The sequence below is a fragment of the Rhinolophus ferrumequinum genome, chromosome 8, assembly GCF_004115265.2.
Source record: "Rhinolophus ferrumequinum isolate MPI-CBG mRhiFer1 chromosome 8, mRhiFer1_v1.p, whole genome shotgun sequence".
NCBI classification, from domain to species: Eukaryota; Metazoa; Chordata; class Mammalia; order Chiroptera; family Rhinolophidae; genus Rhinolophus; species Rhinolophus ferrumequinum.
In genome coordinates, this window is record NC_046291.1 from 44,374,436 (window position 1) to 44,388,174 (window position 13,739).

Consider the following 13,739-nt stretch of genomic DNA (forward strand, 5'->3'; position numbering starts at 1 on the left):
TAAACCCCTCTAATATGATAGAAATGTCTATTTTACTGATCACTGCTTATTTGAAAACTCTATTCTAATGCTAAAATTTTTGTCTATTTTAGGCAACCAAAACATAGAATTGAAGCCATTGGTTCAGTATTTATGGTTGAAGATCTGGGAAAACAATGTCAAAAGTTGCCACCCTGGGTCATCTGCCCTGGCAAATTGTTGAGTATTTGTGGCATAACCACTGGAAACACTGACATTAGAGGGCTTGACTCATTTGTTGAAGCATGTTAAATCACGTCCTTAAACCATGCTCATTTCCACATTAGCCCTTGTCTTGATGTGTTGGAATCTTTGTAGGGATGAAGAAAAGGGTTAATAATTCAAGACTTTCCCAAGAAATGGTCCAGTTTAATCACCATTTTAATGATGTTTTATGAAGATATCTTGATCTTCCAGAAAGTCATCATATCCTCTGGGCTGGAACACATATGATAAATATGTCACAGAGGACACGGACTTTATATTGTCTGGTGCTGTGGATTGATTGACATTGAGTAGACTGTAATTAAGTGTGGTACTTGTCCAGCACTCACTGTAACCTTGTCATGGCAGGGACCCCCAGAGAATTGTATAAAATATCTCATTGATTTTGTGAATTATTCCAGTTGAAGAGCTTTCTGATAGTGTTTCACACCACATTGTTTTCTCATGAGGCAGTTTAATTCCATCTGAAACACCTGCAAAAACTCTGTAGGCGTGCATCTCAATACAAATAGAACTGTATTACCTCAGCTGAGTTAGAGAAATTTGCAAAAACAAAAAAACAGAAACCACCTAATATGAGGTATCACTTGGCATCCAACAACCCTCTAGCAAGAAAATTTAAACCAATGAGAATTCCCTGAAGACAAGTCATGGGAAAAATTAGTCTAGGGTACTTTTCTTATTGTTTGGCATGTCATTCCATGTTTAAAGTCAGAAATCTGTCTTGCTGAGTTACTTGCCTTATTGCCTCATTTAGGAGCAGATAAGGACTTACAAGAGAAGCAAACATATGTGGAGAATTCTGTCTGTGCCTAAGCAGTGAGATTATGGTGGGCTCCTCCTCGGATAGGCTCAGTGCTTGATCTATATTTTCAGAATCAAAAGTTCAGATGGGTAAGCATAGCATTACTGCTGCATAGATCTGCTAGGAAGATGCTGTTTCCCAAGTGAGTTGATATTTGGAGCATCCTTTCTAGACCAATATTTGTTGATTTTTTTCATCTACATTGTAGGAACTCGTAAGAGCTGTGTCTTTATTTGTTCTTCTGAAAGAAAGGAAGGTGGGGGGAGAAGCAGAAGGAAAAAGAAAGGAAATAAGGAAGTATTTCTTCTAGTCATTATTTTATGTCTATTATATTCCTCCTTTTCCTCTGGAATTAGCAGCATGATTTATACATGCTGAGGGTATTGGGATAAATTGTATGAAATTTTGTAGCACTGTTCTTAAAACATCCTTTCCAAAAGGTAAAAGTGTGATTCACGTAAATACAAATTGAACATGTGCCAACTTTTTGTTTAAATTATTAATAATGAAGGCGGGAATCAGTAAGAAGTTATAACTGGTTCAAAAAGCATTTGCTGTGTACACAGCAAAGTTCTGATGAGATTGCTGGGTTAGATGCGCAAGTGGCTCATGTCTAACAAGGTGTTAAACTCGTGAGATTGTCTGTTCCACAAAATAAAAATGATTTCCACGTCTACCAGACAAAAATCTACAAGTACAATGAACAAACAGCTTTACTATATCTGGGTCCTTTAGTCAATATCCTCGGTTGGCTTTGCCTGAATATGATAGAGGACTTGACCCCTACCTGTGTCATTTATTTCCAAATCTCAGAAAAAAAAAAACTTGGCACTTTCTCATTAATGTGTATTATGGTTCTGGGCCTTTTTGCCTTTGGATCTATCCCTTGCCCTGTGCCTGCTCTGCTCTATATCATTGCAGCTGAGTTTCCCAGGCTTTTGTGGCAGTTGGTGTCTGGCTGGATTTGGCCAATGAAAGATACTGTCGGGAGACTGCAGGACAGGTGAAGAGGAAGAGAAAAACCAAACTATTTCTTTCTCCATCACTGCCTCTAGGAAGACTCTTTTGCAACAGCTGTGTCTCTTCTGTGGTTCCAGATGCCCAGGGGCAGATCCACTGGAGCACCTCTCTTCTGCAGGAATCCCCAAGGCTCCTGGGATCTGGGGATCCTGCCTCTTTTCTTTGACCTTCCAAAAGTTTCCCGCAGTTGTTTATTTAGGGAGATCCCCACTGTTCTCTTGGTTGTCTTACCATCATCCATCTTCCATCATGCCAATAATCAATTCCAATAATTAAATCCTCAGTTTTAAATGTTCAGAGTTGTTGTGTCTTCCTGGTTAAACCTACACTTATTGATTTGGAAGTGTTTTATTTTTTATTCCTGTTGTTAAGCTATATTAAATTTGGGACTCAGTAGTTTATACTAGTGGTGCATTCTCAAAACTGCTTCTGTCATTGTCAATATAACATTCTTTAGATCTCATAAGAAAGGAATTATTTCCAATAATCCTGAGAGTCACGTATATAAGAGTCACAGTTCTACAGAGAAAGGGAAAATTCTGTAAAACCAAACATGAATGTTTTGTCATTTAATTTTAGTGGTGTCTTGTAATTAGAATGTTCATATCACGTGGAAAGGGAGTAAAGGAAGGAGGGAGGAAGGGGTAGAGGAAGGGGGGAGAGAGAGAAAGAGAGAGAATGAACAAAAATTCAAATTTTAAAACGATTTTTAATGTTTTACATACAACAACCTTCTCAATAAAAACCATCTTCGCAAAATCAATTCTTTTGAATTAAAATTGAATGATTATTATGCAACAAATTAATCTGCACACAACGATTGCCCTTTCAAGAGACTCTTCTTTAATTGGCCCCAATTTTCCTGTATCTGAATGTCAAGAGTAACAGGAGGACTTTTCTGCTCTATGATAGGATTTTGATAGTATCTGCCATGGAAATATTTTTGCTTCGTAGGTTTTCTTATGTTGTATAATCTGTTGTAATTGGAAAAATTCCATGTTGACTTTTCTTTCCATAATTTTATTTTTTGTATGCATATTTCATTAAAAATCTATTTTAATATGATTTTCCTTTTCTGCTAGTGTATTTTTGAAGCTGGTTGGTACATGGTACTGAATTAATTAAGAGTAAATGCCCAAGCCCACTTTTAAAAATTCCTTTGTTATCTTTGGTAGAACTGGTTCTGAGGTTGCTTTACTCATTTGATATAGTTATCCATTTTTCTGGTTTCAGCTACTATTGCTTCAGGAGCACTCCAGTTTCATAGTGTTCTTTGCCTACCCGGCCTCTTGTCTACTCACTTTCATTTTTTTTAAACCACATTGTAATTTGACTTTTTGGCACACCTCAATATACTTTACCCCTTCTCTGAATTTGCAAAAATATATATGTGTGTGTGTGTAATAAATTCAGAATCATAGTTCACTCTAATCTCGTATTGTATCTATTCTATTTCTTCATTTTCTCCCTTTCTCTTTTTCACATAGTATATATTTCCTTTTGTATGTCTTCAACAATACCAAACAAGTAAAGGAGCTGACTTCTAAGTTAAATCATGTGTCTGGTGAGCAATGTATTGAACATTCTACTCTAATAGAAGATTGTGTCATTAAAATTATTTCTGTTATTATAAAAAAAACAGCAGTCAGTTTCCAAGAAGTAAATAATCTCAGTGGTTTATTTCTTTTTGCGTCTTCCTTTCTTTAAAGTATATTTCCAAATAATATGCTTTTACTATTTCTTGATTTGTTAATTTCAGACTTTATCAATTGACATCCATAATGATAACAGAGGAACTAACTCTTGTGCATTAATTTCACCAACTTCTTTACTCTCATCTCATCAAGAGTCCGGGTGGGCAAAGAACACTATGAAACTGGAGTGCTCCTGAAGCAATAGGGGTTGAAACCAAAATAACAAAACCCTATTTTGGTTTTCAGTCCCTGGTGTTTATAACAGTGTGATTTATAAATATTATTCACTTGTCAATTAGTGTCAGTCAAATGACTTTCCTATTTTGTATAACTTTTTTCTTCCTCCTTGACTTCATAATGATTGTATTTTTTATATATGTTTTATAATTTTATGAATGCTCAACTGATGTATCAAAAGCAAGTTCCAAACATCTTATCAGTTCCGTTGTTCATCAGTTCTAATTTTTCCCCTAGAGATTTCCCTCCTACTTCCTTTCCTCTGCACTCCTACTTCAGTCTAGACTAGTTAATTCCTAGGATGGTCACATATCTCTTATTCAGAGACTTCCCTTCTTCACTTACCCACACTAAATTTTTCGTCATGTCATTATTTTGGTCAAATGTATTTCCCAGTGGCTTCCTGAAAAAGACTGCTTGGAAAATGAAATTTTTGGAGTCATTGAATATCTGAAAATGCCTTTCTTCAAACTTGATTGATAGTTTGGCTGAGTATAGACTTCTGGGTTGACCCCAGGACCAGATAGGTAATGTACAGAGCCCAGTGCAAAACAAGTAAGTGGGGCTTCTTGTTTAAAAAATTATGAAGAATTTCAAGATGGCGATAGCAGAACACTAAACTGAGAGTGGGTTCCTTCCTAGCACAAGATCCTATGTGACTACCCGGTCACATGTCCATGAAACAAAGCATGGTGGGCTCTTTCAAAATGGAGATTTTTTTAGTTCTGGGAAATTTAACTTTTTTCTTTGATAATTTCCTCTATTCCTGATGTCCAGAACTTTAGCCAAATATTAGATCTCCTGAACTGGCCTTCTAATTTTCTTATCTTTATTATCCTATTATTAATCTTGCTGTATTTTTGTCCACTTTATGGCATATTAGACTTCCTTTCTCTACTGTTTACATTTTTTATGTAAATCATTAGTGTTAATTTCCAAGAGCTCTTTCATTACCGTTTATTACATTTTAAAAAGTAGCATTGTGTTCTTGTTTGATGGATGATTCTCTTCTCATGCTTTTCTTAGACATTTAAAAAAAATTTTTTTTCGTCTCTATTATTTCAGTATCCTCCAAGTTTCTTCATTCTGTTTGTCTATATCTTTCATGTTGGAGCTTTTCCTTCAGTGCTTGCTCACACCATTGACAGGCCATTAATATTAAAGAGTGTGACTCTAAAAAGTGCTTAGAATCTCTCTGTGCATAGGTGGTGCTTGTCACCTGCTGGGCTTCACCCAAGGGCAAGCAAGCTGTGAAATGTTTGTTTCCAAAATGTCATTTGTTTGGGGCTTTTCAGTCTCTCCAGGGAGTAAATCCCCTAATCTCCATTCTGTAAATAGGTGGGATAAAAGAACCTGAGGAATCATCTCTTAACATGCTGACTTTTACCTAATCCCCCTGTTTTCAATCTGGGAGACCTGTCTCATTTCCAGGTTTGCTATAGGGATGGCTAAGTACAGTTTCCCACTACTTGGGATGTAGAAAAGAATTTCAAATGCTCTAAAAAGATGCTCACCCTCGTATTTGGAGCCTGGAGTCAGATACCTGCATTATAAGATCTTGAGCTATTGTGAGTTTCTGTGATGGTTGTCTTGCTTTCTCTCTAATCACCCTTTGATAGCACTGTGTAGTTTCTCTTTCTTGGTATCTGCTAACTCAGTTACCATATTTCACTATTTAATTTTCCCAGAAATGTGTTGTGAACTTTTCTCTGCTATTATCTTCTTTCCTGTTCTTTCTCTTTGTAACTAACTCTTTTACCTTTACAATCCCTTTATATTATATTAATGATGTTTCAGGTGTGAACAGTAATAGATACATTTTTAAATCCATCAGGCTTAAATGCAAGCTACTAATCTCCTTTTGTCTATTTCTTTTTTAAAATTTGAAAAATTATGCCACCCATGCTCTGACCTAGCTATCATCAGCTATCCCCTATAATCACCCCTTTCAAGAGTCAGGTCCTCCAGTGTGAAAGTGGCAATTTGTTCTCATGGCTCTCCATCATTTCCTATGAAGCAGCTGATTCTCAGCTTTTTGTGCAGTTTCCGTGGGCCAGCTCTCACTCCAATGCTGGTCACTACAGAAAACTGGAAGTCGCTCTCCAGTCAGTGTGTTGCTCCTCTCCGTGAAAACCAGGAAAAGGTGAATGTAGATAGTGTGAGCACCCACTGACTCGAAAGCCCTGTCTCTACCGTCTTTTCAACACCCTCATAGGTCTGTAGTGAAAGTCTCTGGTATGAGGAGACAACATTGGAGGAGGTACGATGGAAGCGAGGCCAAGAAGATGGCACAGTCAAAATGGGTAATTTGAGGAGGATTTCATAAAGAGAGTATTTACAGTTGTGGGAAAATGTAGGGAGCCACCAAGATAATACAGTGCTTTTGGGCTAGTAACACCGGCCTCTAGGGATGTCATCCCTGATGACAGAGAGAGGGGGAGACAGAGACACACAGAAAGAGAAAGGTTGAGAGAGCACTCCATCTGCCTGACAAGTGACCTTCTGTGGAGGGTGACCCTCCAGGGGGAGGAGGAGAATACTCTGATGACCTCACTCTTCTCCCTCCTTCCTGTCTCCTGCTCATGCTCCCCACACGTGAAACACAACTGGATGCCTGATGTAGACTCTACATTCCCTTCTCAGGGTAAGGGGCAGCATAGAGACCTGTAGAGGGGGTCTGGAGAGACAAGTGAAAGATGCTTAGCACAAAGTGGGGCTACCTGAGCTTAGTGCTAAATATGTGTTTTCTAAGGTCCAATAGAATGTCAGAAAATGTTAAACTGTTCTTCAGTGGATCTGCTGTGTGTGTGTGCCCTATTCCTCACCTTTCTTCTCTAGTTAATAAATGCTTACTAGAAGCAAAGCTCCCTACTTTTCTCCATCAGACACATAGATTTAAATTTATATATAAAATATATAAATATAAGTGCATATTTTATATAAATATATTCACTACATAAAATAATAAATATGTTTTATAAATAAAAGTATATATTTAAATCTATGATATATGTCATAGATTTAAATCTGTGTATTTAATATATATTTAATATGCATATTTATTTAAATATATAACCTTTTAAGAAAATCCTTGCGTCTGCCTAGCCCGTAGTATTTCAGCGGAGTAATAGTAACCGGGCATAAATGGTTGGTTCCCTCTTTAGTGTTAAAATGGTCTTACTATTCTTTTGCTTCCAAGGAGGAAAAACATGATCTTGAAAACATTTCTAACTGTTTGAGTGTTTGTATCTCTGTACTTAAAAGGAATTCTTTGACACGCTGGAAATTATGCAATGCCCATTTCTGTAATAAAAAGTTTATTCTTGAAGTAAAGTGATAATTTACCTAAATTGTGATTTTGGGATAAGAGTGAGAATAATTATATATTCTTTTGTACTTCAAAAAAAATACTTTTTATCATATAGTCTCCATCTCAATGCTCCTTTAAATGTAGAATATTAACCTATATGAAAGACTAATAATATTTGCCATACAATTGTTCCCATTTTTCAAATGATACCAATTGTTTGGGTACTTATTTATCCCATAAAATAAAGGTATCAATGAGCTTTACAATGATTACATTTGCCTATGTGAAAGAAAACTGTCTTAAGCAGACTTTAAATCTATAAGCTTTCCTTCTTAGACTAAGGTTAGGATTTAATTTCCTAAGCATTGACCTGCAGAGTAGACAAGACAATTTCATTATTTATGGCCTCTTACCATTTTTTTTTATCATGTTAGTATGAGAGGCAAGCAGAACTTACTGAAAATTGCATAACCTCTTGTGCTGACAATCCCTATTTGTGTGTTTTTGTGCACTTCTACGTATAGCAGTATTTTAATGTTAATATCAATATCTGCTATAGATATTCTTTTAGTATCACCTCTTCTACTTATTACAATGTTCTGACAACCATACTTTCTCATTTTTGTATTTCAATCAGGTCACAAATAGGGGCATTGGTAGGAATATAATGATTATCAATTCTCTTTTAAATTTTACTTATTAATTTATTATTTATGGTCTATAGCATCAGGGATATCCTGGGCATTTTATATCCTAGACTTAGTAAAGACATGCATAGATACACAAAACTTTTTAGTATGAGAATATTCTTAGTTATGTAGATAGTCTTTTTGCAAGATTGGGTCTTTTTGCAAGATATTAGGTCACAATAGCTTAGAAGATAACCTTAGAGTCTTTGCAGTACTTGATTATGAAAACTATGTCGTTTTATATGGAGTATTTTTTTTTTTCATTTGGAAAGTGGCAGTTCTATATTTGGATAAAAAAAATACTCAATCATTTTCTACAGCTCAGTACTCTTTGTTCAAAGGTAGAAATTATTTCTCTTCTGCAACTGTTTGACTGAACTACAGAGCCAATCAATTCTTTTTAAAGATAGTGTTTCTATTTTCATTTCTGTCTTCTTTTAAGTGTTCTAATCATCAGATTGTAAGGAAGTCCCTCCAAAAAGCTAAGACCAAACACCGTTCTTTTCATAATATTTAGGTTGATTTTTAAAATCTTATGAATTATCAAAGATTAGCGTCATTCTCTTTGGGAAAAGATCATTAAATGTTTAATGTTGCTTTGGATTTTTTCATGCCTTTGATAATGTATATTAGAATTTTAAGTATTTTTATAAAATGGATAAAAAATTAAGATATGTAACAGAAGCATCTATTTAGCCTATATTCTTTTTCTATCTCAAATTAATGATTGCATATTTCAGTTTGTAATTTATAATTTGATAAGTATGAATATATGTGTCCATACCTATGAAACCATCTCCACAATCAAGAAAATGAACATTTCCATTATCCTCTAAAGTTTCCTTCCCTTTCTCTCCTCCGTGATCCCCACCTCCCCCATTCCTAGACAACCACTGACCTGCTTCGTAACTTAGTCTCTTAATATAGTGAGTTACATTGATTAACATTTCAATGTCATAAAAACCTTGTATTACTGGAGTAAATCTATTTTATGATATACTATTCTTTAATATGTTGGTAGATTTGATTTCCTAAAATGTTAAGGATTTTTTACATTTAAGTTCATGAGGCATGTTCATTGATAGGTTGTTTCTTGATTGTCTATAGTTATCTTCTTTAAGAAATGAAAAAATGTGTTCAGACGTGTGCAGTAAAGCCTTAATGCTTTGGAATCCACCAGTTTATAATGTATGATCGTTTGAAAATGATTTATGAAGATGTTGGTTTTGTATTGTCTATAAAGAAAGTGAAGTACTAGCCTAAATAAGACAGTTGGGAATTATTATATGCATAAATTGATTAAAAAGCAAATTCACAATTGGAATAATAATTATATAAATTATTCCATTAACCCACTGTTATAATCATTAATAATCTTTTTACAATACAAAGGTTTTCCTTTTTATGTAAATAAAAATAAGTACTCATTAAAGGAAATTTGGTGCATATAGGCAAAGGGAATAAAGGAGAAAGAAATTCTAGTAACACAAAAATATATATTCCCTTCCAGTCTTTTTGGGTTAACATAGTTAAATTAGGGTGTGTGTGTGTGTGTGTGTCTGTGTATATGTATATGTGCATGCACGCACACGTGCTAGTGTTTGGGTGGTCATGTTTTACAGTTATCTCCATATCTAACTAGATTTTCTAATTGGGTGGTGAAACCTTTTTGACATATTTTTTTCAGATCCATTTCTTGTGTTAGACTATAGGTTTATACCCCTATCAAGATATACAAGTCATAGTATTTGTTTTTAAGCTACATCAAATGTCTCTACAAAAGAGTGTCTTCATTGTGCAAGTATTAGAGCCTCTTGATGTCACAGTTTTCGTCAGATGTGATCTGCTGATTTGATTCCAATCTGATGATTTCCCTGGGAACACCTACCTGCAGGCTCTCGTAAACCAGGAAGTGCACCTGCAGGAGGTTTCCCAGGAGCAGCCCCTCTCATTTTATGTGACAATTTCTCCATTCTTGCGTTCTTTGAGTCATTCCTTACTCTTTTCATTTATCAGTTAGGATTGTGTGCAGCTGCATATAAAAGAAATCACAAAATAATAGTGGTTTACACCAAATACTTTCTTACTCTCATAGGAAGTAAGTCCAGAGGTAGGTGATTTCATTCAAGTGGCTTCACAGCATGTAATCCAGGCCACTTCCATCTTCCTTCCTTCTCCGTCATTCTTAGTGGGTGGCTTCCTTTTGCCTTGTCACTTCATGATTCTACATGGCTGCTGAACCTTGAGGCAATTCCACTGCATTCCAAGCAGTAAGAAATGGGCAAGGGATAAATGAGATCCCCTTCCAACTGAATTAGTCTTCCTCAAAATAATTATTCTGAAACTCTTACTCAACAACCTGCATTTATTCTCCTGGGCCAAAATGAAGTTCCACGGCCATACCTAGTTTCAAGACAGTGCAAAATTTATTTTTTTAGTGGAGAAAATTGCTAACTCATAGAGTTCATTTATTCAGAAATAAGGAGAGGCAACCATCTGGAGTACTTAATTGTTTTTAAAACCATGTCATACAACCAAATATAACCAAGCTTTACCAAACAATTTCCACAAGAAAGATACACGAGTAATACATTTTTAAACCATTGCAGAGCTGTGAAACTTTCTTTTACTTTCACATATAAAAAGTAATTTCAATAACTATAATGGGATTGGGTCATAAACATTAAAAAATCTCAAAATTAATATGTTGCTTCATTATTATCACATTCAGTGTTTTATGCAAGCCTGAAAGCCAGGTTCAGTTTTTCCTTTCTAAGTAACCTGTTCTAGTTGTTACTTTTGTTTTCTTTTGTTTTGTTTTGCTTCCTTTGTACAAATAAGACTTATTTATTGGCACATAGAATTTATTTTGCAATGTTGTTGTCTGCTAATATTTTTTCATACAGAAGTGTGTGGTACAAAAAGTAATTATTTGTAGCTTCCTGAATAAAACGTTTTAATTTAGGTGTAACTTCTTTCCATGGAGAAATAAAGTGTTTCTTATTGATGGAGGAATGTCAAATACCCTTGCTAAAAATTTTAACTTGTCTTTATACCCTGGCCTTGGTGCTGGAAATCATCCAAAGTAAATTTTCAGAAAACCTGCTACACTATCTCTAAGATAGTGCCTAAAAACAGATGTATTCCATTCTCTCTGAAATACTTTGGCTCAGAAATGGAATTAAATTCTGTCTGCTGACTTAGGAAAATGGATAAATTGTTCTTACATTATTTATCTACAGGAGGTAGAGGATAAGAAATATGTTTTCTTTTTCTGCCTACTATAGGGCAATATCTTCAGAAACACTTGGTTTATAAATAATGCATAATGTTTCTAAAAGTGTTAGGAACTTATTGAGGTAATGTGTACTATCTTACTCCATGAGATACCTATTGCTACATAAAAAGTTATCCCAAAATTTAGTGGCTTAAAACAATAGCAGTAATTATCTCACAGTTTCTGTGATTCAGGAATCCAGACATGGCTTAGCTGATCTCTGTGCCTTAAAATTCCTCAGAGAATTTGGACATATCATCCTATGGATAAAAACAAGAGAAAATATGTATTTTGTAGATTTGTCTCAAGTTAAAAAGCATTGCAGTAAAAACACTACACATTTGTACATGTTTTTCCTCATCTTAATTATACTTTCTAGGATCTTTTGCTTTTCATTTTTGTTTTTATTGCTATGTACAGTGAATAATTGCTATAGTACTGGTCAAAAGAGTACCCTTTAAATATTCTCTTAGTGCCTCCTCTGAAAAAGCAGAACAGTCATAAAATAAATTCTAGTGATAGGAATTATACTTTTATGAAAATATCTATATTGTCTTGAATTTTCAGAAAGAGTGTCCTTGAAAAATGGTACCTAGACTAGCAACTTTGTTTTCTATTTGATGACCTAGAAAGATATGTTAAAAGTTTTACTCAATTTGTGTATTTAATACTGGAATATTTTTCATATAGTTATAATAAATCTTTTTATTTTTCTCTCTCTTTTTGCTACTTTTTTGAAATAGACTAAGATGCTTAGTGAAGCAGCTGGAAAAAGGTGATGTTAACATCATAGACTTAAAGAAGAATATTGAATATGCAGCATCTGTGCTGGAAGCGGTTTATATTGATGAAACAAGGTAAGTTTTTACCTCCTCTCCCTTTAATCTGCTTTGCCTCTCTCCCCTTTTGTCCTCTTTCTTTATCTCAAACATGAATTTAGTATATCTTAGTCATGAAACCAGCATCAAATCTTATTTAAATTTAAAAAGTTCTTCTTAATGTAGCCATTTTACTGGATTATGATCTTTAAAAAAAAAATACACATTTGCTTGAATACCAAAAAGTAGTCACACAATCCTGGTAAAGTCATAAAATGAATAAATTGAAGTCTCCTTTTCCCCTACCCTCACGGTCCGTAGGCCCAGGTTTTAAATGTCAGAAACAGATGTCAGTTTATACTGATTTTCAGTAATGTAAGGATTTTCCGTTTATCTCAAGATTTCAGCATTCCTTCTGAGAAAATGGGTGTCACATGCCCACACAGTCTTATGAGATGTATCTAGGAGACCCTCTGTGCAGGGCTTTCTAAGGGCAGTCTCGAATATGTATTTGACCATCACCTAAACCTCATCAGCTAACCTCCTCATAATTAGCAGAGTGGTAAGGACATTCGGAAATGGGGATGTATTTGAAGAGGGATGTCAGCCTAGTGCTGTGGCTCTCATTCAGGCTGTTTACTTTCCAGGGGGCATTTGGCAATGTCTGGAGATATTGTGGGGGTGTGCGGCTGCTATGTGATGGGTACAGGCTAGGGATGCTGCTAAACATACCACAATGTGAAGGAAAATCCCCTACAACAACGATCTGTCCAGCCCAGTGTGAATAGTATGGAGGTTAAGAAACCCTGGCCTAAAGGGAGACCTGTGCATTTTCTTTCTTCTCTAAGGGGGTACTTACCCCTGACCTCAAGTAATGGGAGGGGATCCTGAGGCCCCCAGTGCTAATAGAAAACTCAGTGACAGTTCTGGGGAGATTTGACCAGTGTCATTTGGAGTTCAGAGAGTAGAAACTGGTTCCCAACTCTCGTTTGGGAGATAAAGGCAGCAGGCTGATAAGGACTACACCGAATTCCCCGTTAGGAGGGACACTTTGGAGGGACCCTCTGGAGTGTAGCAGAGAAAAGGCACTGAGTTTTTCCAAAATCATGAGGCAGATAGAGTAGAGGTCTTTTGAAGAGATTGGCCAAAGAATACTGACTTCAGAAAGTGAAAAAGAGGATTCATGGGAGTGACCATTGATATAAGAGCCAAGGTAGAAATCATAAAACTTCAACCTAAATATCAGTGTAGTGAGTTGTCTCTGAAGGACCCACAAAAGCTGCCCAGTAATCAAAATAACCTTCATTTGGGCATTTGTCACACAGATGACAACAAACACACTAGTCTTGTAAGACCCTTTGACCCCTGTAATTTCCTCCCTCCCCCACCCCACCACATTCTGAACAATGCGAAGTAGCGGAGTGAGTGGGATAGGAGAGGGTTCATAGAGAGTGAAGCATCCATCAGACCCCTTCACTTCTGCAGGTGTCCGTGCCCGGGTCAGGCCCGAGCTTGGGAAGGTAAGAAATGTCAAACCACAAGTGAGATTGAAGTTTTTATTTTTTGGTATGTACTGGGCTTAAACACACACGCATATGCACACACACGCATAGTGTTGTTTAATGGGTAATAAATTCACATGATTA

At 35.7% G+C, this 13,739-nt stretch overlaps 1 protein-coding gene across 6 annotated transcripts in view; it reads left to right on the forward strand.

Moving 5' to 3' along the window:
• Positions 1-13,739, forward strand: part of PDE1A (phosphodiesterase 1A) — a 316,130-nt gene that overhangs the window by 212,170 nt on the left and 90,221 nt on the right. For all 6 annotated transcript variants that reach the window (XM_033112655.1, XM_033112654.1, XM_033112656.1 and 3 more), the window contains one exon: positions 12,019-12,132. In XM_033112655.1, the coding sequence (XP_032968546.1) occupies positions 12,019-12,132 (114 nt within the window). The remainder of the gene's footprint in view (positions 1-12,018; positions 12,133-13,739) is intronic.